Source organism: Dendrobates tinctorius, unplaced genomic scaffold (genome assembly GCF_039654945.1).
Source record: "Dendrobates tinctorius isolate UK_male_01 unplaced genomic scaffold, ASM3965494v1 ptg000077l, whole genome shotgun sequence".
NCBI lineage: Eukaryota > Metazoa > Chordata > Amphibia > Anura > Dendrobatidae > Dendrobates > Dendrobates tinctorius.
The window spans coordinates 446033-471843 of record NW_027361745.1 but is presented as its reverse complement, the minus strand read 5'-3'; the positions used below and the strand labels follow the sequence as shown (position 1 = coordinate 471843).

At 47.7% G+C, this 25811-nt stretch overlaps 1 protein-coding gene across 1 annotated transcript in view; it reads right to left on the bottom strand.

The window, feature by feature from the left end:
* Positions 1–16392: 16392 nt before the first annotated feature.
* LOC141096670 (uncharacterized) overlaps positions 16393–25811 on the bottom strand; it is a 48868-nt gene continuing 39449 nt past the window's right edge. Inside the window, exons 9-10 of the mRNA XM_073583388.1 lie at positions 23509–23604; positions 16393–18853 (exon numbers count right to left, since the gene is read on the bottom strand). Of these exons, the coding sequence (XP_073439489.1) occupies positions 18771–18853; positions 23509–23604 (179 nt within the window). The 3' untranslated portion in view covers positions 16393–18770. The remainder of the gene's footprint in view (positions 18854–23508; positions 23605–25811) is intronic.

Below are 25811 nucleotides of genomic sequence, written 5' to 3'. Positions count from 1 at the left end.
ATAATTATTGAGGAAGCACTGCACCACCAGTTTCAAGGTGTGAGCCAGGCAAGGTATGTGTCTGAGTTTTGGAAGGGCTATGGCTGCCACAAAATTCCAGCCGTTATCACTAACTACCTTGCCTGCCTCAAGTTGTAGACTGCCCAGCCATGACTCAGTTTGTCGCTGCAAGTAGTCGGCCAGTACCTCCGCGGCGTGTCTGTTGTCGCCCAAACACATCATCTTCAACACAGCCTGCTGACGCTTACCACTAGCTGTTCGATAGTGGGACACCTCGTGTGCAACACTGGCAGCTGCAGATGGAGTACTCGTGCGACTGTGCTCTGTGGACGACCTTTCGCTTCTGGAGGAGGAGGAGGAGGGTCGAACGCCTACAGTCAACTCTTTCCTATACCGTGGGATAGGCAGCACTGTCCCACCGCCGCTGTCCCCTGTGAACCCTGCATCCACCACATTAACCAAGTGCACAGTGATGGACACGTAATGCCCCTGGCCATGCCTACTGGACCATGCATCTGTTGTGAGGTGCACCTTTCCACTCACTGATTGCTTGAGTGCATGGACAATGCGGTCTTTCACATGCAGTCATGATCCATGCTGGATCATGTCAGATAAGAGCACTGGTAACCTTTTTTTTTCTCTCTCTAAGCTTTGTGCTTAGAGATCGTTTTGCCCCCGGTGGCCAGTATGGTCATTGCACTGGTGTTTTTAGAGATTGTTTTGCCCCCGGTGGTGGTTAGTGTAATTGCATGGGAATCACTAACAGGTGTGTTTACTCAATAAAGGTGTGTCAGTTGTGCTCACTCACATTGGTGATATTGTTGGTCTTTTCCAACCATACTGGGTTGAGGAAGGAGCTGAGGATTCCAGGGCAGCTCAGTCAGAGTCCTGGAGTGGCAGCTATGGTGTCAGTGAAGAATTCTTGCAAAGCTTGGTGGAGTGGCAGCTATGGTGTAGAGCTGAACTCAGTTGCTGGACTCTGTTGCTGGAAGCTGCACTCAGGTGCTGGACTCCGTTGCTGGACAGTTGCACTCAGGTGCTGGACACTGTTGCTGGAAAGCTGGACTCTGGTGGTGTTTTGCCCCGGTGGCCAGTATGGTCATTGCACTGGTGTTTTTAGAGATAATAATATAATAATAATAAATTTTATTTTTATAGCGCCGACATATTCCGCAGCACTTTACATTTCAGAGGGGATTTGTACAGACGATAGACATTACAGCATAACAATAATCACATACAGTAGATTATAACAAATAACAAGAGGAGTGAGGGCCCTGCTCGCAAGCTTACAGTCTATGAGGAAAGAGGGAGACACGAAAGGTGGGTGGTAACAGTTGCCCTGATTGTATGGACCAGCCATAATGTTAAGTGTGTAACAGTACAGACACAGAGGGCTAATGGATGCATAAAGCATGTGGGAACATGATGCTGGGAACCTGGTTATGGTAAAACTTTTGGCTCTGCCACACAGGGATAGGTTAGGTTAATGTGTTGAGGCGATAGGCCAGTCTGAATAAATGCATTTTCAGGACACGCTTAAAATTGTGGGGATTGGGGACTAATCGTATTGACCTGGGAAGTGCATTACAAAGAATTGGCGCGGCACGTGTAAAGTCTTGGAGACGGGAGTGGGAGGTTCTGACTATTGAGGATACTAACCTCAGGTCATCAGCAGAACGGAGGGCGCGGGTAGGATGGTATACTGAAACAAGGGAGGAGATGTAGGGTGGTGCTGAGCCATGGAGGGCTTTGTGGGTGAGGGTAATAAGTTTTGAGATAAGAGATTGAGATTATTTTGCCCCTGGTGGTGGTTAGTGTAATTACATGGGAATCACTAACAGGTGTGTTTACTCAATAAAGGTGTGTCAGTTGTGCTTACTCACGTTGGTGATATTGTTGGTCTGTTCCAACCAGCCTGGGTGGAGGAAGGAGCTGAGGATTCCAGGGCAGCTCAGTCAGAGTCCTGAATTATTGCAAAGCTTGGTGGAGTGGCAGCTATGGTGTAGAGCTGCACTCAGTTGCTGGACTCTGTTGCTGGACAGTTGCACTCAAGTGCTGGACACTGTTGCTGGACAGCTGCACTCAGGTGCTGGACTCTTGCTCCAAGGCGGCACTCGGGTGCTGGACGCTGTTGCTGTAAAGCTGCACCCAGGTGTTGGACACGGTGGGAGGAAGATGCACTCAGGTGTTGGACTCTGTTGCCAGGAGCAAGTGCATCAGAGCAAAGCTAAGTGTTTCCCTGTTTGTCACTTTTCCTCATGTTGGTGTTAGTACAGCGGTGGGGCCAGTGCCTGCACCACCCAGCTCCCTAGTAAGGAATAGGTGTAGGGTGTGCTAGGATGACAGGTATCCTGATCGGTGACAGGTGAGGAGCCTGTATAGGGAACGTTAGGAGTCTTTGGCCTGTTTCACACATCAGTTTTTGCTTCGGTTAAAAATGGCGGAGGACAATGGATCCGTTCTTGGACTGACGACAACGTTTGTCACCGGACCGCTATTTTACCGGATCTGTCGAATGAAGAATTTTAAAGGAACCGCTGCCTGGGGAGGAGAGAGAGAGAGAGAATTTTTCTCCAGCCGCCAGAACAGACCTTAGGGTTAATTTTCAGGCTGAGTGAAGTCTTTCGGGCATGCGCAGTGTGAAGTGCGGATCCTGCTGCCCGAAAAAGCGTTACATGCTCCGTTCGGGCATGTGGGCGGACGTCAAAATTTTAGCGGATCCGCAAAAAAACGGATCCAACGGATGGCCATCTGTCAAGATCCGCCGGTAATGCAACTCAATGGGAAAAAAACGGATCCGCCAAACAAAATGGAGGATCCGTTTTTTTTGCAAAATGGCGGATCTTGACTGATGGACAAAAACTGAAGTGTGAAATAGGCCTCAGGGACACTGACTCAGGGGAGTGCAGGAGGTCTCCACGTCCCCCGTTCCCTATCGCACGGCCCACCGTTGAAAATCATAGAATCATAGAATCGCAGAGTTGGAAGGGACCTCCTGGGCCATCTGGTCCAACCCCCTGCTCAAAGCAGGATTCGCTAAATCATCCCAGTTAGATGTCTGTCCAGCCTCTGTTTGAAGACTTCCATTGAAGGAGAACTCACCACTTCTCGTGGCAGCCTGTTCCACTCATTGATCACTCTAACTGTCAAAAAGTTTTTTCTAATATCTAATCTGTGTCTTCTCCCATTCAGCTTCATCCCATTGCTTCTAGTCTTTCCTTGTGCAAATGAGAATAAAGTTGATCCTTCTACAATGTGACAGCCCTTTAGATATTTGTAGACAGCTATTAAGTCTCCTCTCAGTCTTCTCTTTTGCAAACTAAACATTCCCAAATCCTGCAACCTTTCCTCATAAGACAGGGTTTGCAGACCGGTCACCATTCTGGTCGCTCTTTTCTGAACTTGCTCCAGTTTGTTGATGTCTTTTTTAAAATGTGGTGCCCAAAATTGGACACAATATTCCAGATGAGGTCTGACCAAAGAGGAGTAGAGGGAAATAATTACTTCACGTGATCTAGACTGTATGCTTCTGTTAATACATCCTAGAATTGCATTTGCCTTTTTTGCTGCTGCATCACACTGTTGACTCATATTCAGTCTGTGATCTATTAGTATACCCAAGTCTTTTTCACATGTGCTGTCACTTAGCCCTATTCCTCCCATTCTATATATGCTTTTTTCATTTTTATTGCCAAGATGTAGTACTTTGCATTTCTCCCTGTTAAAAACCATTCTGTTAGTTGCTGCCCACTTCTCCAGTTTATTTAAATCTTTTTGAATCCTCTCTCTCTCTTCTCTAGTATTAGCTATCCCTCCTAGCTTTGTGTCATCAGCAAATTTAATCAGTTTACCCTCAATTCCTTCATCTAAATCGTTGATAAAGATGTTGAACAATACAGGGCCCAGGACAGAGCCCTGTGGTACCCCACTTGAGACATTCTTCCAACTGGATGTGCAGCCATTTACGACCACTCTTTGGGTCCGATCACTAAGCCAGTTATGAATCCACCTAACAGTTGCCTTGTCCATTCCATACTTAGTCATTTTTTCAATAAGGATTGTATGAGAGACTTTGTCAAATGCTTTGCTGAAGTCAAGATATACTATATCTACAGCATTTCCTTGATCCACCCAATCAGTAATACCATCATAGAAGGAAATTAAATTAGTCTGACATGACTTATTAGTTACAAACCCATGCTGACTCTGTTTAATCACTTCATTCTTATCCAGGTATTGACATACATGTTGTTTAATAATTTGTTCAAAGATCTTTCCTGGTATAGAAGTCAGACTCACCGGCCTATAGTTGCCTGGGTCCACCTTCTTCCCCTTTTTGAAGATAGGAACAACATTTGCTCTTCTCCAGTCTTCTGGCACTTCTCCTGTTCTCCAAGAATTTTCAAAGATTATGGAGAGGGGTTCAAAAATTTCTTCTGCTATCTCCTTCAGTACTCTGGGGTGTAATTCATCTGGACCTGGAGACTTGAATACATTTAGGTTAGCTAAGTGTTTCCTCACTATCTTTCTGTTTATGGATATCCTGGATTCTTCTATTCCCTTAATAGGACAGTGAATAACAGTTGATGTTACATTTCCTTTCTGAGAGAAAACAGATGCAAAATAGGAATGTTTCTCTATCCCCTGTCTTGTATTATTTACCGGCCTGCGGGCCGTGTCACAATGGACAATTACATGTGCTGTGTCCTGTTGTATTAGTTACCGGCTGCAGGCCGTGTCACACAGGACGGGGCACGTGACACATGCAGGTGGAGGGCTGGGATGGCTTTTCGAGAAAAGAAGTGCCGACTGGGTGGTCATAGCGTGGTACTGCGTAGGTCATGAGCTCGCCGAAAGCTTCGCTTTCAACCAACCGGCAGGGCTTCATCTGTAACGAGATTAGTTTGGCAATGTGGGCGTTCAAACACTGTGTACGCGGATGAGAGGATGAGTACTTTCTTGTCCTACTGAGAGTCTCTGGTAGGGTGAGCTGGACTTGAGAGCTGCATATGATGGAACTAGCGGTGGACATGGCAGACTGAGAGAGGGTTGGTGATGGTGATGGTGTTGGTGTTCTTGCTGATGGCCTAGATTCAGTCTTTCGTAGCAATAACATTGTTATTCCGACTGCTTTGGCCTTGCGACGACACCTCAACATTTGTTGCTGGTGGTGTGCTAACCGGTGGGATTACAGTGGGGGAAGCGATGTAGCGTTGCTGACTACCTTCATTCGGAGGAGGTGCACATGTGGTACGTGAGGTTTGGTAGGCCGTCCACGCTTGCCAGGGTGCGGCGGACCCAAGTAAAATGGCAACTGCACAGGTGCATAAATACCAAATGAAACAGCCAGCCTACAATCAGGGATTGGCCGTGTGGTACACCACTGCAGTGGTTCTGCAAACTTGTGGCCTCTGTTCACACGGGATGCATTCTAGTTGGCACTGGGCAGCCCCCCATATGGTGTTATTAAGAGGTTGTGAACCAGAAGCCCTGCATTCCCTGTGAGAACACTGCCACATGCGGATTATTTCTTCTGCACTGGTCAATCCCTGATTGTAGGCTGGCTGTTTCATTTGGTATTTATGCACCTGTGCAGTTGCCATTTTACTTGGGTCTGCTGCACCCTGTATTAGTGCAGATGCATTTAGGCTAATCTGGTTTGTATCTGAATTTTTTGGAGGATTTTTTCCTCTTTTTATGGTATTCAAATTTCTCAGATTTTTCCCTCGGCTAAAGGTCTTTGCGCACTTCTTACAGATAACCTTTGCCTGATCATTAGGATTTTGTGAAAAAAAAGTGCCACACTGCACTCTTCCTACTATGGAAGACATTTTGAGGCCTTGCACGCTGTGCTAATTTGACCGTCTGGCCAAGCTGTCCTGCAACTCTTTGGGTTTTTGTAAACCGTTTTTGGACTGCTACGGTCCTGCCAGATAACAGCTGTTGCTATGTCGATGCCTGCTGCGGACCCTCCTCCTCCTCTTCTGAGCTATTGGAAGCAGCACCCTCTTCCCCCAATGGATGCCAATCTGGGTCAACAACTGGGTCATCCATCACCTCCTCTTCAATGTCATGTGCACCTTCCTCTGTGTCACCGTGTAAGGTGGTATAGTATGCGGGAAGGGGCACCTGAGGTTCATCAGGGTCTGATTCTGCCTCAGTACACTGTGAGGACAATTATTGCTCTGAGTGAATGTACCAGCAGAAAAATCTAGCAGTGGCTGTGCATCAGTGCACTCCATGTCAGATTCATCTTGGCCTTGGGAATTCACGATTTGACTTGATAATCCAGGCATGGTATGTGAAAACAGCTCCATGGAGTAATCTGTAGTGTGGCCTGCCGCATCCTTCACTTTTGGTAGTGGTGAAGGACACAAGGAAAGGTGTTGTTCTTGACCAGGAGCCTCCACTGACGACTCAGTGCTTTTATTTTTTGAAACTTCAGAAGAGGAGGCGATAGAGCTGGAGGCTGTGTCAGCAGTGTAAGCTTGTTCCTGAAGCTCCGGCTTTAAAAGCGGTTTACCTACTCCCAGAAAAGGGAGCCTTCGAGGCCTTGTGGAGCCAGATGATGACGCAGGCTCAACACCTCCTTCCTTAGGTGCTATTGTGCTTTTGCCACTACCAGCAGATGCTCCACCACCACCACCATCAGTACCAGCTGGCAACCCCTGCCCACTTCCACGGCCTCTTCCACTATACTTCCTCATTTTTGGAAAAATGTACCCAAAATACCACCAACTATATGGTACTGTAAAACAAGGTACAAGGTGTATATAGTATTGGGGAGAATTTGAATCTCCCTAGAGATTTTAGGAGGCTGAACTATTATCTCAGGCCCACTATAGATTACACCTCAATTTAACAGGCTGAAATAGGCAGGTGTATGACCAGGCACAAGGTGTGTATATAGTATTGGGGAGAATTGGAAGCTCCCTAGAGATTTTAGGAGGCTGAACTATTATCTCAGGCCCACTATAGATTATGTGTCGCCCCCAGGAGTATGGTCGCCACAGTGGCATTGCCTTCCTCCAGGGATGGTGATGTCAGGCTTGGAGGCAATGAAGGGACTCTCTAGAAGTTAACCATGTCATGCAACACAGTTCCCACTCCAGGCCAGCAGAGGGAGCTGTGAACCAGAATGGGAGGAGGAGTGCTCTCTGAGGGACAAGAAGGGAAATTAGGAGTTAGTGTGAGGAGGGCAAAGAGTGTAGACGTGTGGAGAGAAGCTGGAGGTTGAGCTGAGGATAGAGAGCTCCCTCCCAGTGAAAGCGCATGATCTGGAGCCTGGTCTCCACGGTTGTACGGATACTGAAGGTCCTGCAACAGAATCCAGAGGAACAGGAAGCTGTAAATGCTCTATTCCCAACTAAGACTCGGAGGCACAACAGCGACGGGTGAGCCAAGAGAGATAGAGGGCTACAGCTGTCTGCCATACGAGGTAGTACTAAGAGAAGATAAGAAGGAGGAACGTCAGTGTAACACTGTACTGCATGTACCTCAAGCTAGCGCTAGGAAGGAGACTACACAACCCATCTGATAGAGAGATCCCTGAGTTGCTTCCAGGCTAATCATCTCCTGTGCCATCTGTAATCGGGACCCTGGACTGCGTTTGCCAAGTAAAGGTAAAGAAACTGCACCGTGTTGTGTCCTTGCCTCCTTCCTGCAACATCCTCAGCACTGCTACATCTCTATGCCAAACACTGCACCCTCTTCCTAAACATTCCACTACACTGCCCTGGGACCAACAGCCCTACCTGCTGCACTACACCATCTGTCCCAGAGGATCTGTCTGCAGCGTCAGCTTAACACCTCCCTTGCTGAACACCACAGGTGGCGTCACAAATCACTTATAAACTTTATTCCCAACTCAACCCCTTTTACATGGGCGCCCAGGGCCACGGACCGGGTCACCGCTGCTGTGACAATCCCCTCTGAGAGACCGGCCCGGTTCCGAGTACCCTACAGCCCTGGGAGGGCGATCCATTTACACCTCAATTTAACGGGCTGAAATAGGCAGGTGTGTGACCATGCACAAGGTGTGTATATAGCATTGGGGAGAATTGGAAGCTCCCTAGAGATTTTAGGAGACTGACAATGATGCTCTCAGACCAAGTATGGACGCAGGCAGCCTAATAAGCAGGACTGCTGCACACAAAAGTGTGGAAAAATGAACGCTTGGTAACTGTGCAGAAAAGAGAAAGAAATGTATTTTTGCTTTTAAAAAAGCAGTTTGCACAACAGTGTAAAAACAGCAATGCAGCTATCAGGGAGCCTTATAAGGCAGCCTAATAACCAACAGAGCTGATGCACAAAAATAGAGCCTCCCCTGTCACTGCACACAAAGTGTTGTGTTGTAAGTGGAAATCGCTAACAGCAGAAGCAGTTTTTTTGTTCTTCTTCTCTGCCTAACGCTCTCCCTACAGAATCAGCAGCTGCAACCTCTCCCTAATGCTAAGATCGACAGAAGTAAGATGGCGGTCGGTGTGCACGCCACACAAAGCCAGCCAATCACTTGCATGCCCTTCTCAAAGACGGTGGTGACCGCTGCCCATGTCATCGCGTTGCCCACAGTGTGCGTCCTCCATCATTGGCTGAAAAATGGCGCTGGAAGCATCTTTTGAAACGCGACTTTGGTGCTCTTGTCGCCGACCTCGTGGCCGATCTCACGCTATGGTCGGGTTTCGTTCCACGAAAGTCGCCGACTTATGAATTTGACTGACCTGTTTCGATCAACTCTATCAATAGTAAAAGAATTAAATTAATTAATTAATTTTTTTTTCCTCTTTTTTTTTCTTCCTGCTTTTGAGTACCCTAGAATCTGCGGTATGGCTGATGATTCTGTTATGAACGGGTCGCCGAGGAAGAAATAAAAAACAACACAAGCTAAGTCTCAGAAAACCAAAGAGGTTGGTAACTATGCAGACTGCAGACCCCTGATCCTAACACGCAACTAGTAGCAGTCGTGGAGCGTTCCTACGGTGGTCCTAGACGCCTCGTCACAACCGGAGAGCTAAATAAGCCTAAATTAGGAAAAGAGGAAAACTAACTGCCCCAGAGCAGACGCCAAAGGAAAGACAGCCCCCCACATGTATTGACGGTAAACAAGATGAAAACACAAACAAAGGCAGGAAAATAGGCTGAGCAAATGATGGGGCCAAACTAACTAGAAAGGACAGGAAAGGAAAGACACTGTCTGCAATCTGCCAAAAACCCTACCAAAATGTCCAACACAACTGATAGCAAAATTAACCCTGAAGTCACTAGACTTCTCCCACTATATCAGCACTCTGAAATATTCTGAGACAGAGCAAAAAGAGGCCAATCTAATAAGGGACAAAAAAAGGCAATTTGGCAAATACAAATAAATAAGAGTGGAAATTCAGCACAGCCCAGCCGGGCTGGCTGACCACACAAAAAACTGAGTTGACCAACAAGAGCAAGTGTGAACATTAGCAAAAACAAACTTAACTTGAGAAGACTGGAACAGAGCTGAGTCCAAGACCTGAGAAGCAGACTGAATCACCAGCACCAGGATAGGGCGTCGGCTGTCTTATGTCCAGTCTGATACTCCAGAGATCCAATCATCTTCCTCACCAGGTGGCAGATCACTACCAATTAAACCAACCTCACTACCGCCTGTCACCACCAGAGGGAGAACGGAAGGAGAACTCTCAACTGGTGGAGCAGAAAATGAGCTCATAACACCTCTCTCTTTGGGACTATTACCTGCCAGACCAGCTCATGTGTGTGGGCATTGATACTCCTCCGACACAGCTTCTTTTCATAGATGAACAGCCGACCCTTCTCCTTCCACAGCTGCTGGGTTTCTTCAGGAGCATCTGACTCTGGGCGTGAGTCAGCTCGTGTCAGCAGCTCCTTCACCAGGCGGACTGCAGGGTCATTATCTTGCGTTTCTGCCCAGTCATGATGGGGCAAAGGATTCAGGGTGACCTCCTTCAAGCCAGACCGTCTGTTTCTCACTCCTTGAGCACGTTTGGCCGCAAGTGGCCGGTGGAAGGGAGGTAGCTCGATCTCTTCAAGAGCCTCAGGATCTTCTCCTGCATCTGGTAGGTTCGGCATTCTGGACAGAGCATCAGCATTGGCATTCTTGTGCCCTGCCCGATACTTGATGGTAAACTCATAGTTAGATAGCCGAGCCATCCATCGCTGTTCCAGTGCACCTAGCTTTGCAGTGCCCAAGTGCGTCAACGGATTGTTGTCCGTGAAGATTGTAAACTTGGCCGAGGCTAGGTGATGCTTGAATCTTTCGGTGACAGGCCAGACTATGGCAAGGAACTCCAATTTGAAAGAACTGTAGTTCTCAGGGTTCCTTTCGGTGGGACGAAACTTCCTGCTGGCATAGGCGATCACTCTTTCTTTTCCATTCTGTACCTGCGACAGTACCGCTCCTAGTCCCACATTGCTGGCATCCATGTACAGCACAAAGGGTTTCTCATAATCTGGGTAGGCCAGAACTTTGTCACCTGTGAGAGCCATCTTCAATCTGGTGAAGGACTTCTCCAACTCTTCAGTCCATTCAAAGGTGGAATTCTTCTGCTTGTTCTTCTTGGACTGCCCCACCAGAAGGTTTTGCATAGGGGTGGCTATTTCAGTAAAGCCCTTGATGAATCTTCGGTAGTAACCTACCAGTCTAAGGAATTGGCGGACTTCATGAAGGTTGCTGGGCTTCGGCCAGTCCCGGATGACTGTGACCTTGTCAGGATCTGGTGCCACACCTTCTGCACTGATCACATGACCGAGGTACTGTACCTTGGGCTTCAGGAGGTGGCATTTGGAGGGTTTCACCTTCAGGCCAAAATTGGACAAAGCTTCAAACAGTTCATCCTGGTGTTCCAGAAGATCTTCATAGGTCTTGGAGAAAACAATGACATCATCCTGATACAACAGGACGGTCTCAAAGTTCATGTGTCCCAGGCAGCACTCCATCAACCGTTGAAATGTTCCTGGAGCAGTGCAGAGCCCAAATGGCATATAATTGAACTCACAGAGACCCATTGGAGTGGTAAATGCGGTTTTCTCCTTATCTGCCTCTGCCACGGGAACCTGCCAATACCCACTGGTGAGATCCAAGGTGGAAAAGTAATTAGCAGCTTTAAGTGCAGCTAATGATTCCTCAATAATAGGTAATGGGTAGGCATCTTTATGTGTAATGCTGTTAATTTTCCTGTAATCAACACACATTCTCATGGTACCATCCTTTTTCTTTACAAAAACTATGGGAGCTGCCCAGGGGCTACAACTGTCTCTGATAACCCTTGCCTCCTTCATCTCCCTCAACATACTCTTAGCACACTGGTACTGTGTTGGGGGTATAGGTCTGTACCTCTCTTTTATGGGTGGATGATCTCCAGTGGGGATATGATGTTGGAACCCTTTTGCCTGCCCAAAATCTAGTGGGTGTTTGCTGAATACCCGCTCATACTCTTGTGTCACTCTGTAAACCCCATTTCTCTGGTATGAAGGTGTAGAGTCAGTTCCCACCTGCAGTTGCTGACACCACTCCTCTGGCTGTTTCACAGAGCCATTGTCCTTCACCTGATCGGATGAGACCAAGGGTTCTGCTGCCTGCAAAGAGTTGTTATTAACTGTGAACAGCTTAGCAACTGTGGCGCACTGAGGTATTGTGGCCTCTTCCCCACAATTCAAAAGACGTACAGGTACTCTCCCTTTTCTGACATCAACCACCCCTCTGGCTGTCAGGACAGTGGCCCTGCTTTTGGAGTACACCGGTTCTACCAATGCCTGGTAATCCTTCCCTCTAAGGCCTATAGCTGCCCGGCACCATACCAACATTTCACATCTGGGGGGTATTGCAATGGAGAGAGCATCACTCACTCTGACGCTGCCAATCTCTCCGCCAGAGAGTTCTACCTGTTGTCTTTGCATCAGGGCTCGGATCTCATTCTGCAGAACTCGTTGTTCTCTGGAACCAGCAGTCTCAGCCACCTGTTGCAACAAGACAATAACCTCGGACAGACAGTTTTCAATTACATTTGTGCCAAGAGTCATCATGGGATTGCATTCACGTCGATAAATATCAACAATTATCAGACCTTGAGACTTTAACTCCACCCTCCCCACATTTACAGTAATCTCCTTACATCCAATCTGCGGTAAGGTCTGACCACTACTGGCCACTACTGTCAGTTCATCAGTGGGACCACGGGTGAGTTCAGAATCAGCCCAATACCTCTTGTAAAGAATCATAGAAAAATAAATAAAGAATATAGGCAAAGCGTTCATGGGGATACCGTCAATCATCACTCGAAGGATTGGTCTCCCTCCCACATACTTGGCTCTCCAGTTCTTTGGGCCTGGGGATCCTACTCCTGGGGGTTGGCCCTCTGCCCCAGGGGTTGCTCATTTAAAGGACAGTACCTTGCAAGATGACCTGCCTTGTAGCAGCGCCGACAGATGGGATGTCCGTCCTGGTCAAAGCAATCGTTGTTCCTTCCTCGAAGTGGTGGGGTTCTCCTCCCCTGGAGCCACGGGACATCCAGTGGACTGGAAGCAAGCTGGATCTTTTCTTTGGAGGACACCTGTAGGGACTGCACGGTTTTGGTAAGTGCAGCCAACCCATTGGTCAACTCCTGGACCTGAAGACGCAGCTCCTCAGTGGGGTCTTTATCCAGAGTCTGTGCATAAGCCTCAACAGGGATGGAAGGAAAGGATGTCGCTTCCTGATGATAGGTGATCAATGGGCACCTAGGGGGCGCTGGATGGCTGTCAGTGGATTCCTGCAGTACCCGAATAGCCCTGTCCTTGAAATTAGCAAAGTCCAGATCAGGGTCTTGCAGGGTTATGATGCGCAACTGTCCCCTGTGGGTACTGGACAGGAGTCCTTCAATGAACTGCTCCTTTAACAGTTTATCTTCTTCCTTTACACTGTCAGGGTCAACTTGTTTAACTGCTCACAGCGCCTCCTGCAGGTTGAGAGCATAGTCCCTGATACTGTCCTGTGCCCTCTGCTTATAGCCAAAGAACCTCTTCTTAATCTCAGCAGCAGTGCGGGTGTCAAAAGTGCTCTTCAGCTTGGCCAGGACCTTTGCAACAGTCTCTTTATCGGTGTCCTGCCAGGCTTTCACCTCCCTCAGTGGTGCACCAGTTAGCTGTCCAATCAGGATATTCACTTTCTGGCTTTCAGACAGGGGGTAAACTTTAAACAAGCTGCACAGTCTCTCTTTAAATTCGCTCAGGGTATGTGACTCACTGCGGTAGCCGGGCCACTCCCGGTATGTAGGGCATAGACAGCGACATGATGGGGACCACTGCGGTGGGTGCCCCTCATGGTGGGACCGCGGGGTTGGCATCGGCATCCGCCGCTGCACCGCCGCTTGGCGCGGACATTCTCTCTCCCGCTAGTTAACATTGGCTAGGGCCGGGGGTTATGGGAGCTCACCGGCGGCCGCTTCACAGGCCCGACGCTCCGGGCTGTAGGCCTCAGCTCCTCCTCCTCTCGTGCGCTGTCCTCTCTTCCCGCACAGCACTTCACTGCTTTGCGCTCTGTGGCAGGCTCCGCCCACGAAGGCCTGCCTTTTTCTTCCCGCGCGCGCCAAGCAGTGCGGCAATGGCGGTTTCTGGCACCAATTTCACACACAGTCTTTAAACACAGTCTATGGCACACAGGACCCAGGGGTACCGAGCTCCGTAATCCTGTTCATGACGCCAAATTGGGTCGCCCTCCCAGGGCTATGGGGTACTCGGTACCGGGCCAGTGTCAGGGGGATGTGTCACAGCAGCGGTGACCCGGTCCGTGGCCCTGGGCGCCCAAATCAATGGTGGTTTGTGATATAGTTTATATGGATAGTTTGTGACGCCACCTGTGGTGTTTAACAAGTAAGATGTTAAGCCAACGCTGCGTGCAGATCCACTGGAGCTGATGATGTGGTGCAGCAAAGATGGTGTAGCTCCCCATAGGTGGAGCTGTAGCCCCAGGGCAGTGTAGATACGGTTGGCACGGGGATGTAGCAGTGCCGGGAGGATAGGAAGCAGACAAGACACAGCGGGGTGCAATTTCTGTACCTTTACTTGATAACTGCAGTCCAGGGTCCTGATTACAGATGGTAACAGAGCAGGTTAGCCTGGAAGCAACTCAGGGACTCTCTCTCACAGACGGGCTGTACAGTCTCCTTCCTAGCGCTTGTGGTGTGTGAAACACTCCAGTACTTAGGTACTCTGAAGTTCCTCCTGTCAGATGTTCCTAGAACTCTACTTGCACGGCAGACAGCTGTAGCCTATCTCGGGGACTTCTCTCTCCCAGCTCTCTATCCGTTTCGCTGTTGTGCCTCAAGTCTTAGATGGGAGCAGGGCATTTACAGCCTCCTACTCCTCTGGTTTCTGTGGCAGGACCTTTAGTATCTGTACCACCGTGGAGACCAGGCTCCAGTTCATGCGCTCTCAAGCTGAGGGAGCTCGCCTTCTGCAGCTCAATCTCCAGCTTCGCTCTCCATGTCTGCACACTTCACCCTCCGCAGACTAACTCACTCCCCTTCCTCCTGGCCCTCAGAGGGCACTCCTCCCCTTAATCCAAGTTCAGAGCTCCCCCTGCTGGCCCGGAGTGGAACTGTGTTGCATGTAAGGATTGACTGTGAGAGAGATCCATCATTGCCTCCAAGCCTGGCATTACCCTCCCCTGGAGGAAGGCAAAGCCACTGTGGCCGCCAAACTCCTGGGGGCGCACCAGCCTGCCTTGTGGCAGTGACGACAGATGGGACGTCCGTCCTGGTCATAGTGATCGTTGTTCCTTCCTCGGAGTGGTGGGATCCTCGTCTTCTTTAGCCACGGGACATCCTCTGGACAGGAAGCCAGCTGGATCTTCTCCTTGGAGGATACCTGCAGGGACTGCACGGTTTTAGCAAGTGCAGCCATACCCTTGTCAACATCTGGACCTGAAGACGCAGTTCTGCAGATGGATCTTTGTCCAGAGTCTGTGCATCAACCTCCTCAGGGATGGAAGGGAAAGATGTTGCTTCCTGGTGGTATGTAATTGCTGGGCGCCTAGGGGGCGCTGGATGGATGACATTTGGTTCATGCAGCACCCGGATAGCCCTGTCTTTGAAATGAGCAAAGTCTAGATCAGGGTTCTGTAGGGCTATGATACGCAGCTGTGCTCTGTGGGTACTGGATAGGAGTCCCTCAATTAATTGCTCCTTTAACAGTCCGTCTCCATCTTTCACACTGTCTGGGTCAATCTGCTTGACGGCTCGCAGCGCCTCCTGCAGGTTAAGAGCATAGTCCCGTATAAAGTCCTGCGCATTCTACTTACACCCAAAGAATCTCATCTTGATTTCAGCTGCAGTGCGAGTGTCAAAGGTGCTTCTTAGCTTAGCCAGGATCTTTTTAACAGTCTCCTTATAAGTGTCCTGCCAGGCTTTTACTTCTCTCTGTGCTGCACCTGTTAGCTGCCCAATAAGGATGTTCACCTTCTGGCTTTCGGACAGAGGATACACCTCAAACAAACTGCACAGTCTCTCGTTAAATTCATTCAGGGTATGTGACTCTCCTGAGTACTGCGGTAGCCAGGCTGCTCCCGGCATGTAAGGCATAGACAGCGGCATTATGGGGACCGCTGCGGTGGGTGCTATTGGAGCCGCAGCTGCGTTGGGCCCTGCATCTTGTGGCGCTGTGGGGTTGGCCGGGGCGTCCGCCGCTGCATCGGCACGTGCCTCTGACATTCTCTTCCCCCCCTAGTTAACATTAGCCAGGCCCCGGGATTGAGCAGGCTTACCGGCTGCAGCGTTGCAGGCTGGATGATCGGGGCTGCAGGCCTCTGCTCCTCCCACCTCTAGAGCGCTGTCCTCTTCCCACGCGGCACTTCACTTCTTCGAGCTCTTCGGCTGGCTCCGCCCACGACGGCCCGCCTCTTTGGTTTCCCACACGCGCCAAGCAGCGGGGTAATGGCGGCACTTTCACAAAGTCTATAGCACACAACACAGTCTCTGGCACACAGGACCCCGGGACACCGGGCTCCGTAAATCCTGTTTGTGGCGCCAAAATGGATCGCCCTCCCAGGGCTGTGGGGTAATCAGTACCGGGCCGGTCTTTCAGAGGGGAATGTCACAGCAGCGGTGACTCGGTCCATGGCCCTGGGCGCCCATGTAAAAGGGATAGAGTGGTGGAATAAAGTTTATGAGTGATTCGTGACGCCACCTGTGGTATTCGCCGGTAATGAAGATGTTAAGCCAACGCTGCAGACAGATCCTCTGGGACAAATGGTGTGGTGCAGCAATGATGGTGTAGCCCTCCACTGGCAGGGCTGTAGTCCCAGGGATGTGTAGATCAGTGTTGGGGAAGAGGGTGCACTGTCTGGCACAGAGATGTAGCAGTGCTGGAGAAGTTGCAGAAAGAAGGCAAGGACACAGCGGAACGTAGTTTCTTTACCTTTACTTTGTAAGTGCAGTCCAGGGTCCTGATTACAGATGGCACAGGAGCTGATTAGCCTGGAAGCAACTCAGGAATCTCTCTATGCAGATAGGTTGTGTAGTCTCCTTCCTAGCGCTTATTTGAGGTACATGCAGTACTGTATTACACTGACGTTCCTCCTTCTTCCCTTTTGGATCTACCTCGTATGGCAGACAGCTGTAGCCTTCTATCTCCTTTGGCTCACACGTCGCTGTTGTGCCTCCGAGTCTTAGAAGGGAATAGAGCATTTACAGCCTCCTATTCCTCTGGTTTCTGTTGCAGGACCGTCAGTATCCATACAACCTTGGAGACCAGGCTCCAGAGCATGCGCTCCAGCTGGGAACGAGCCTCAACTCTCTGCTTAGTCCCCCCAGCTTCTCTCTCCGCGTCTACACACTTCGCCCTCCTCACACTTACTGACTAATTTCCCCTCCTGGCCCTCAGAGAGCACTCCTCCCCCAATTCTGGTTCAGAGCTCCCTCTGCTGGCCCGGAGTGGGAACTGTGTTGCATGTTATGGATAACTGCTAGAGAGACCCTTCATTGCTTCCAAGCCTGACATCACCCTCCCTGTCGGAAGGCAGGTTTATGTGGCGACCATATTCATGGGGGCGCCACATAAACCTTACTCTGAAATCTCGGCACTCTTCATACAAAGCCGCTCATTTCAAGGAGGCAATGTGAGCTTGGTTTACAGCCAAGAACACACACAATTTAGGCTTCATATATGAAAATATAACTCAAATATGGCATTTCTCCATACAGATGAAAATAGTAATACCGTTATCAAAACACTTCATCATAAATAACAGTGCAAAATTTTAATTTTACAATATCAACTCAATAGATTTTTAAATAAATGAGATATATAGATGTATATAACTTAAATAAAAATATTTAAATAAACCGAACATTCACAACTACAGAGATAATGGGGGGAGTCAAACATTTTCAACACTCCGGTTCTATAAAAACTTGTGTTGGTCGCATTATTTTATCGGAGCTTTCAGTAGAAGATCGCGAAAGATGACGGCTCCGCAGGTTTACCGAGTTCCATCACTGTGATTTGTTACGCGCAGTAAACCGTTTTTTGTGGCCAGGAGGCGTCCGGTGCCGATATTCATCAGAATATGGAGAAAGTAATCATGCGGAAGAATGGGCAGAGGTGTTTTTGAAAGGTTGGTCAAGTGTTAGCCATGAAGAAGCCGAACGCCGACCACAACAGGTGACAATATTGCTGACACGCGACAGTCGATCATCCCTCAATAGAAGCCCCTGATGAAGAGCAGACGACAGCGTGGCATTCGTGGCTCGCAGCTCAGCCAAAAAAATTTTTTTATGAGGGAATATTAAAATTTGTTGACACATGAACAATGTGTATTCAAAAGCTGGGGAAGTAGGTCGAAAAATGATATATTTGGCTTTTTTTTTTTTTTTGAAAGATGATTAAAATAAAATCTGGAGCCGAAGTGCGGATTATGTTTGACTCACCCTTGTACAAAAAGCACAAATTCTAAGCCAGCCGTTCCAGATACCTGAGGAGAAAATGCAATGCAAATAACAATTATACAAAAAATATATAAAAAAGGTAAAAGAAAACGTAAAAAAGTGCCGTTAATAATTGCAGCAGCTCAGAGATTTCCTCAGTAACGGACAAGAAACGTTTTGTAAATTTTTCACACATAAAACCAGTCGGTGTGACGCTCCTGCGGGTCATAAAGAGGTGGAGTCGTCGCTACCATCAATGGCAACAGTCAGAGCAGCAGTTCCTCAGGGGCGGAGCACATTCAATGGGTGAGGTCACTGCCACCGTTCTCCGGTAATTAGCACCGCTGCATACAATCCCAGAGTTACAACCGGCACATTTTAGAGTTTTTGATCGGATTTCAATAAAGAAAATAAAATGCCAAAAAACTCAATATAAAAGATTCCGTAGGAGGATTAAACACTTCTCTTGTAGATAACAGTAGAGAGCAACATTTTTACTCATTTTTGCATAGCTTTTTCCCAGGAAGCATTGCTGGTCTCCATAAGAAGAAATGACACAGTCCTAAACATGGAAGGCAGGAGCTCTGAATCTGATGCCTATAGGTGGAGGACTTTATCTATCGGACAATACTCTGGTTTGGGGAACTCATTATCCAGGCGGACCGGACAGCTGCCTCTAATGGATCATCTCTAATTAATGCCAGATTTAAAGGGAATATTTATAGTGTTAAATACAGAAATACTGTAAGACATTTGGAATGAGGGGGGTCCACAGGATCCAGGATTGTCCACAGTGGGTCTGCTGTACTCCAGTGCTCGGCAGTGTGGCCACCAGCTTGGATCCTGCAACTTTACGCTCTACAAGGTCGTCTCTTTTTCAGGGTCATCAGTTGTTTTTGTAGGATCATCTGGGGGAACGTTATCAAATGTTGCTTTGTAACCTAAGAAAAAAAGATAAAGATTACAATGCACTGACACATCCAAAAAGAAATGGACACGTCCAATGATCCAATGATCGTAGTAGGGCTCTCACGTTTGACACAGATGGAATGAAAGTACAGCGTAGGAGAAGAAGCTTCCCGGAATATGACACGTTAAAGAATCAGTCCAGCAAAGGTTCCTCCATCCCTGAACCCCGACCCCCCACCATCTATCCCTGTAATAGATATAATTGCAAATCTATAAGAAGTCTCATAATTAGCCAAGAGCTTGCAATCTAACACATGACCCCCTATGTAGCTGACTCCTTTGGAAACAGGTAAATAAGGAAAATCCTAATGGCTAACAGATGTGAGGCAAACTCTAGCTTCAATGCACAGAGAAGGGCAGATAGATGACCACGGGCAGAGAAAATGCAGGGCATGCATGTTGGCGCATGATAAATGCTGCTGTGTGAGATTGATAGCAGCATTTAACAAGTTAACAATCGCAGGCGAAGCATTGCTCCACCAGCGATTGTTAGAAGAAGGTCCCAGCAGTAATACACAATAATCATCTGCTGGGTGTACACAGTGATACACAACCATCACCAGCTCCATACATCTACTTCCGACATACGCCGTACATATACGGCGGATGTCGTGAAGGGGTTAAAGCTTGACATATAGTCATGAGCTTCTTTTCCTGTGTCAAAAACTCTAGTTTCCAGTAATAATATTTCAGGGCATATCATCTACAGGACTCGCTCCCAAAATGATTGCATTCTCCGATTGCCTTCAATCAAAATGTAGGTAGTCTGCACTCTACCGTCACAGAGTCCTGACTATAAATGGGGAAACTGCTCTCTGCCTGCTCATTATTTGCCCCATAGAATGGTAGAGTTGGAAGGGACCTCCTGGGTCATCTGATCCAACCCTCTACTCAAAGCAGGATTCACTTAATCATCCCAGACACATGTCTGTCCAGCCTCTGTTTGAAGACTTCCATTGAAGGAGAACTCACCACCTCTCGTGGCTGCCTGCTCTACTCATTGATCACTCCAGGATGGAATCTCTGTCTCTGTAGTTAGGACGCGGAATCTTGCTGGACCCTTTGACACAGGACTTTCCTCACTGATGCAAGAGGGGATACTGACTCTCTACTAGGCATCTGCCCCCTCAAAGAGTGCTAAACATCCACCCACATTGTTGGAAGTGTATGTATATGGAACCCTATAGGACTGGGCCAACTTTGTGGCAGAGAAAGTAGGACACATAGGATTTCCTAAGAGTGGGTGAAGAAGCAGGACTCACAGACTTTTCTTATAAGTGAGTGGGGAAGCAGGACTCACAGACTTTTCTTATAAGTGAGTGGGGAAGCAGGACTCACAGACTTTTTTTATAAGTGAGAGGGGAAGCAGGACTCGCAGGCTTTTTCTATAAGTCAAATTAAGTGAGGAAGAAGGACTCACAGGCTTTTACTATAAGTTGGTGGGGAACCAAGACTCAAAGGCTTTGGCTATAAGGAAGTGGAGAGGCAGGACTCACTGGCTTTTCCTGTAAGTCGATGGAAAATGAGTATTCACAGGCTTTGCCTAAAAGTCAGTGGAAACCAAAAACAAAACACAAAACAAATATCCTGGAATAAAAAAGTAAAAAAATATATTGCAAAAATTGCACTATTACTAGTGGTTCAGTCCCTCTGTCCTTGTTCACATTTAGGTCACTTGACAAGTGGAAAGGTTTTAAATACTAGAGTAGGACTGTCCCACCAGGGTTGCCGTGACGTGGCGGGATGGCTTGTACATTATTTTGATCAAAATTATGTTAACTAAATACCCTTATTATTACTATTATTACTACCTTCATGCAATTTTTGCAATATATATTTTTACTTTTTTATTCCAGGATATTTGTTTTGTGTTTTGTTTTTGGTTTTCTCTGTGTAAAGGTCATGTGTTCATATGCAATTACATTTTGCATGCACATTAATTTACTTTTTCTGCTCAGACCCAGTTTCTCTAAAAGTCAGTGGGGAAGAAGGTCTCACAGGTTTTTCCTATAAGTGATGAACTCACAGGCTTCTCCTAACAGTGAGTGGATAAGTAGGACTCACAAGCTTTTGCTGTGAGTGGGGAAGCAGGACTCACAGGCATTTCCTATGAGTAATTGAAGAAGCAGGACTCACAGGCTTTTCCTATGCATGAGTGGGGAAGCATGACTCACAGGCTTTTAACCTATGCATGACTGGGGAAGCAGAACTCACAGGCTTTTCCTATATGTAAGTGGGGAAGCAGGACTCACAGGCTTTTCCTATATGTAAGTGGGAAAGCTTGACTCACAGGCTTTTCCTATATGTAAGTGGGAAAGCAGGACTCACAGGCTTTTCCTATATGTAAGTGGGGAAGAAGGACTCACAGACTTTCCTATAAGTGAGTGGGGAATTTATGTCCAAAAGTAAGTAATTGTTAGACACTTCAAAGACCAAAATACATCAACCTGTTCTATTGCGGTTAGCAGCCACTAGACGAGAAGAGATTCCAACTCAAAATTATTCATTTTTAAAAAATAAATATTTATTTATAAACAATAAAATAAAAGACAGTGATACGATGATAAAAAGACAAAAAAGGGAGGGAAATGCACAGTATGCCTGCATTAAAGATATGAAGGGAAAAAAATTATATGCCAAGGTTAGTAGAACAACCACTAAAAATATACTTAATTACACAGACTACCATCAATAAAGAATAAAAAAGAGCAATGTGCTAGTATAAAGTGCTGCTTAGTGGATGAGGTACGTTAGTAGAAAAATATATATTAAAAGGTAGATAATTAAATTATATTAAACCTAGGAGCAGTAGCTTAGCTACTGGGGGGTCAGACGGGGCCAACGCCCCAGGTCCCATGCTCTGGGGGGGCCCAGGCCCCATGCTCTGGGGGGGCCCACCCGAAGCTACGCTACTGTAACGGCATGCAATCGATCTCCCTGCTCTGCCACACTGTATTATTCAGGCTGCCTATGGGGGTGCAAAATACTATACAAGCTACCTATGGGGGTGCATTATACTATACAGGCTACCTATGGGGGTGCAATGTACTATACAGGCTGCCTATGGGGGTGCATTATACTATACAGGCTACCTATGTGGGTGCAATGTACTATTCAGGCTGCCTATGGGGGTGTAATATACTATACAGGCTACCTATGGGGGTGCATTATACTATATAGGCTGCCTATGGGGGTGTAACATACTATACAGGCTGCCTATGGGGGTGCATTACACTATACAGGCTGCCTATGGAGGTGCACTATACTATATATGCTGCATATGGATGTGCATTATACTACACAGGTTACCTATGGGGGTGCAATGTACTATTCAGCTTGCCTATGGGGGTGTAATATACTATACAGGCTACCTATGGGGGTGCAATGTACTATACAGGCTGCTTATGGGAGTGCATTATACTATACAGGCTGCCTATGAGGGTGCATTATACTATACAGGCTGTCTATGGGGGTGCAATGTACTATACATCTATACAGGCTGCCTATGGGGGTGCATTATACTATACAGGCTACCTATGGGGTGCAATGTACTATACAGACTGCCTATAGGGGTGCAATATACTACACAGGTTGCCTATAGGGGTGCATTATACTATACAGGCTGCCTATGGGGATGCAATATTCTATACAGGCTGCCTATGGGGGTGCAATGTACTATACAGGTTGCCTATGGGGGTGCATTATACTATACAGGCTACCTATGGGGGTGCAATGTACTATACAGGCTGCCTATGGGGGTGCATTATACTATACAGGCTGCCTATGGGGGTGTAATGTACTATACAGACTGCCTATGGGGGTGCAATATACTATACAGTCTGCCTATGGAGGTGCAATGTACTACACAGGTTTCCTATAGGGGTGCATTATACTATACAGGCTGCCTATGGGGGTGCAATATACTATACAGGCTGCCTATGGGTTGCAAAACTACTATATAGGCTGCCTATGGGGGTGCATTATACCACACAGGCTGCCTATGAGGGTGCATTATCCTATATATGCTGCCTATGGGGGTGTGATATACTATATAGGCTACCTATGGGGGTGCAATGTACTATTCAGGCTGCCTATGGGGGTGCATTATACTATACAGGCTGCTTATGCGGGTGCATTATACTATACAGGCTACCTATGGAGGTGCAATATACTACACAGGGAGAGAAAGAAATAGATTTCTGGCAAGGGGCATCCTCAGTGTAAAAAAGCTGATCCGTTGCCGGATTCCGTCAATTAACGGTTGGCAACGGATCCGATGCTATCCACTGTTTTGACGCAGACAAAAAACGTTTCATTGTCCGTCCACTCAAGACAGCAGACGCCAAAATTATGGCGGATCCATCAAAAAACGGATCCAACGGATCCGTAAAAAAAAATGGCGGATCCGTTTTTGATGGAAAACGGCGGATTTTGACTGATGGCAACAAACAGAAATGTGAAACAGGCCTTATGAATTCATTTGGTTGATCACTGGAGATGTGAACTCAGACCACCATGTTTGAGACTGGGCTGAGATGTAACGGGCCTTCTGTAGGGCTGGCGGCTCTTAGAGGTTTCCACACTACTCGTCTCACACAGCAGTAAGACCCCCCATATTGGTACTTACAGTGGTAGTTAATGATGTAGACTGCACATTTCAGGATCCCCAAAAGGACGAGAACCAAATAACCAATCCAGGAGGAACATATTCCTGAAGAATCACCTAAGAATAACACGAAGGGATCAGATTTGGGATTATCAGACCCGTCACAGACAGAACGAGAAACGATGATTACACAGGATGTGAGCGGACGATCCAGGAAGATTATTATTATTATTTATTATTATAATACATTTTCATTGCGCCACTTATTCCATGGCGCTTTACATGTGAAAGGGGCAAATATAGTCAAGTACAATAAATATGTGCAATACAAGGCACATACAAGAACAGAAGGAGAGAGGACCCTGCCCACGAGGGCTCACAGTCTACAGGAGATGGGTGAGGATACATTAGGAGAGGGAAAAGCTGGTCGTGCGGTGGTTCAGTAGACTGAGGATCACTGCAGGTAGTAGGCTTGTCGGAAGAGGTGGGTCTTCAGGTTCCTTTTGAAGGTTTTCGTGGTAGGCGAAAGCCTGATGTGTTGGGGTAGAGAGTTCCAGAGTAGAGGGGTAGCACGGGAGAAATCTTGTATGCGGTTGTGGGAAGAATAGATAAGAAGGGAGTAAAGAAGGAGATCTTGAGAGGATCGAAGGTTGCATGTAGGTAAGTACCAGGAAACCATGTCACAGATGTATGGAGGTGACAGGTTGCGGATGGCTTTGAATGTCATATTTAGGGTTTTGAACTGGAGCCTCTGGACAATAGGAAGCCAGTGAAGGGCTTGGTATAGAGGCGAGGCTGGGGAATAGCAGGGAGACAGGTGGATTAGTCAGGCAGCAGAATGTAGGATGGATTGGATTGGTGCAAGAGTGCTAGAGGGGAGGCCAGAGAGTAGTAGGTTGCAATAGTAGAGGCGGGAAATGATGAGGGCGTGCAGTAGCGTTTTTGCGGTTTCATGGTCAAGGAATGCACGGTTTCGGGAAATATTTTTGAGTTGGAGTCGGCAGGAGGCAAGGACTTGGATATGTGGCTTGAAAGAGAGGGCAGAGTCGAGGATCACCCCGAGGCACCTAACATGCGAGACTGGGGAAAGTGAGCAGCCATTGACATTGATGGATAGGTCTGCTGGAGGGGTAGAGTGAGGTGGGAGAAATATGAAGAATTCTGTTTTGTCCATGTTCAGCTTTAGAAATCGAGCAGAAAAGAAGGCTGAGATAGCAGACAGACATTGTGGGATTTTGGTCAGTAGGTAGGTGATGTCAGGTCCAGATAGGTAGAGCTGCGTGTCAGGGGTATAGAGATGACACTGCAAACCGTGGGATTCTATGAGCTGTGCCAGGCCGAATGTGTAGATGGAGAAGAGACCGACAGACAGAGGGCAAGGTGAGGAGGTGGTGTGGGAGAGGGAGACACTGAATGTCTGGTCTGTTAGACATGACGAGATCCAGGATAGGGCCAAATCTGTGATGCCAAGAGATGAGAGTATGGGTATGTGCACACGCTGCAGAATGGGATGCGGATTTGGCCACGCAGATTTTGTTAAATCCGCAGGTAAATCTGCAGGTCAAAAGATCTGCGGTTTTACCTGTGGATTGCTCTGCAGTTTTGCCCTGCGGTTTTTCATCTCCACAATGGAGGAGATGGCAAACTGCAGCGGAATCCGCAGAAAGAATTGACATGTCAATTCTTTCGGCGGTTTCAAAACCGCGCGGAAAAATCCGCACCGTCTGCACTGCAGTTTTTTATTCCCATAGGGAATAATGGTACTGTACACCGCAGCAAAAACTGCTGCGGACCCACAGAGGCTAAATCCGCTGCGGAACCGCAGCAGAATCCGCAGCGTGTGCACACACCCTATCTGTAACAGAAGTGAATGGTCAAAAGCTGAATGGTTGAAAAGCTGTTTAGGGTTGTGAGACAGGGCGGATTTGAGTGATTAGAAGTAAGTTTGCTTTGTGGCAGTGAGCGTGGACTTGAAGCTGGCGAGGAACTGCTTATATGCGATGAAGTGCTCGGCAGAGCGGGATCTCTTCCATCTTCGCTCGGCAACCCAGGAAGCCCATCTCGGTTCTTTGGTCAGGCTGGTCAGCCAGGGTTGCCTGTTGATTGTACGAGTTTGGCTGTGCGTGAGGGGGCAGCCAAATCAAGTGTTGCTGTTATTGTGGTGTTCTAATAAGTGGCAGCAGCATCTGTGTCATGAAGGGAAGCTATGTCTGTAAGATGGAGAAAGGACTCAGAGAGTGATTGTAAATTGAGATGTCTGTGAGGGTGAGAGAGTTTGTGGAGTAGGGGTTGCGCATTAGGAGAGGAGAGGAAAGAGAATGTCA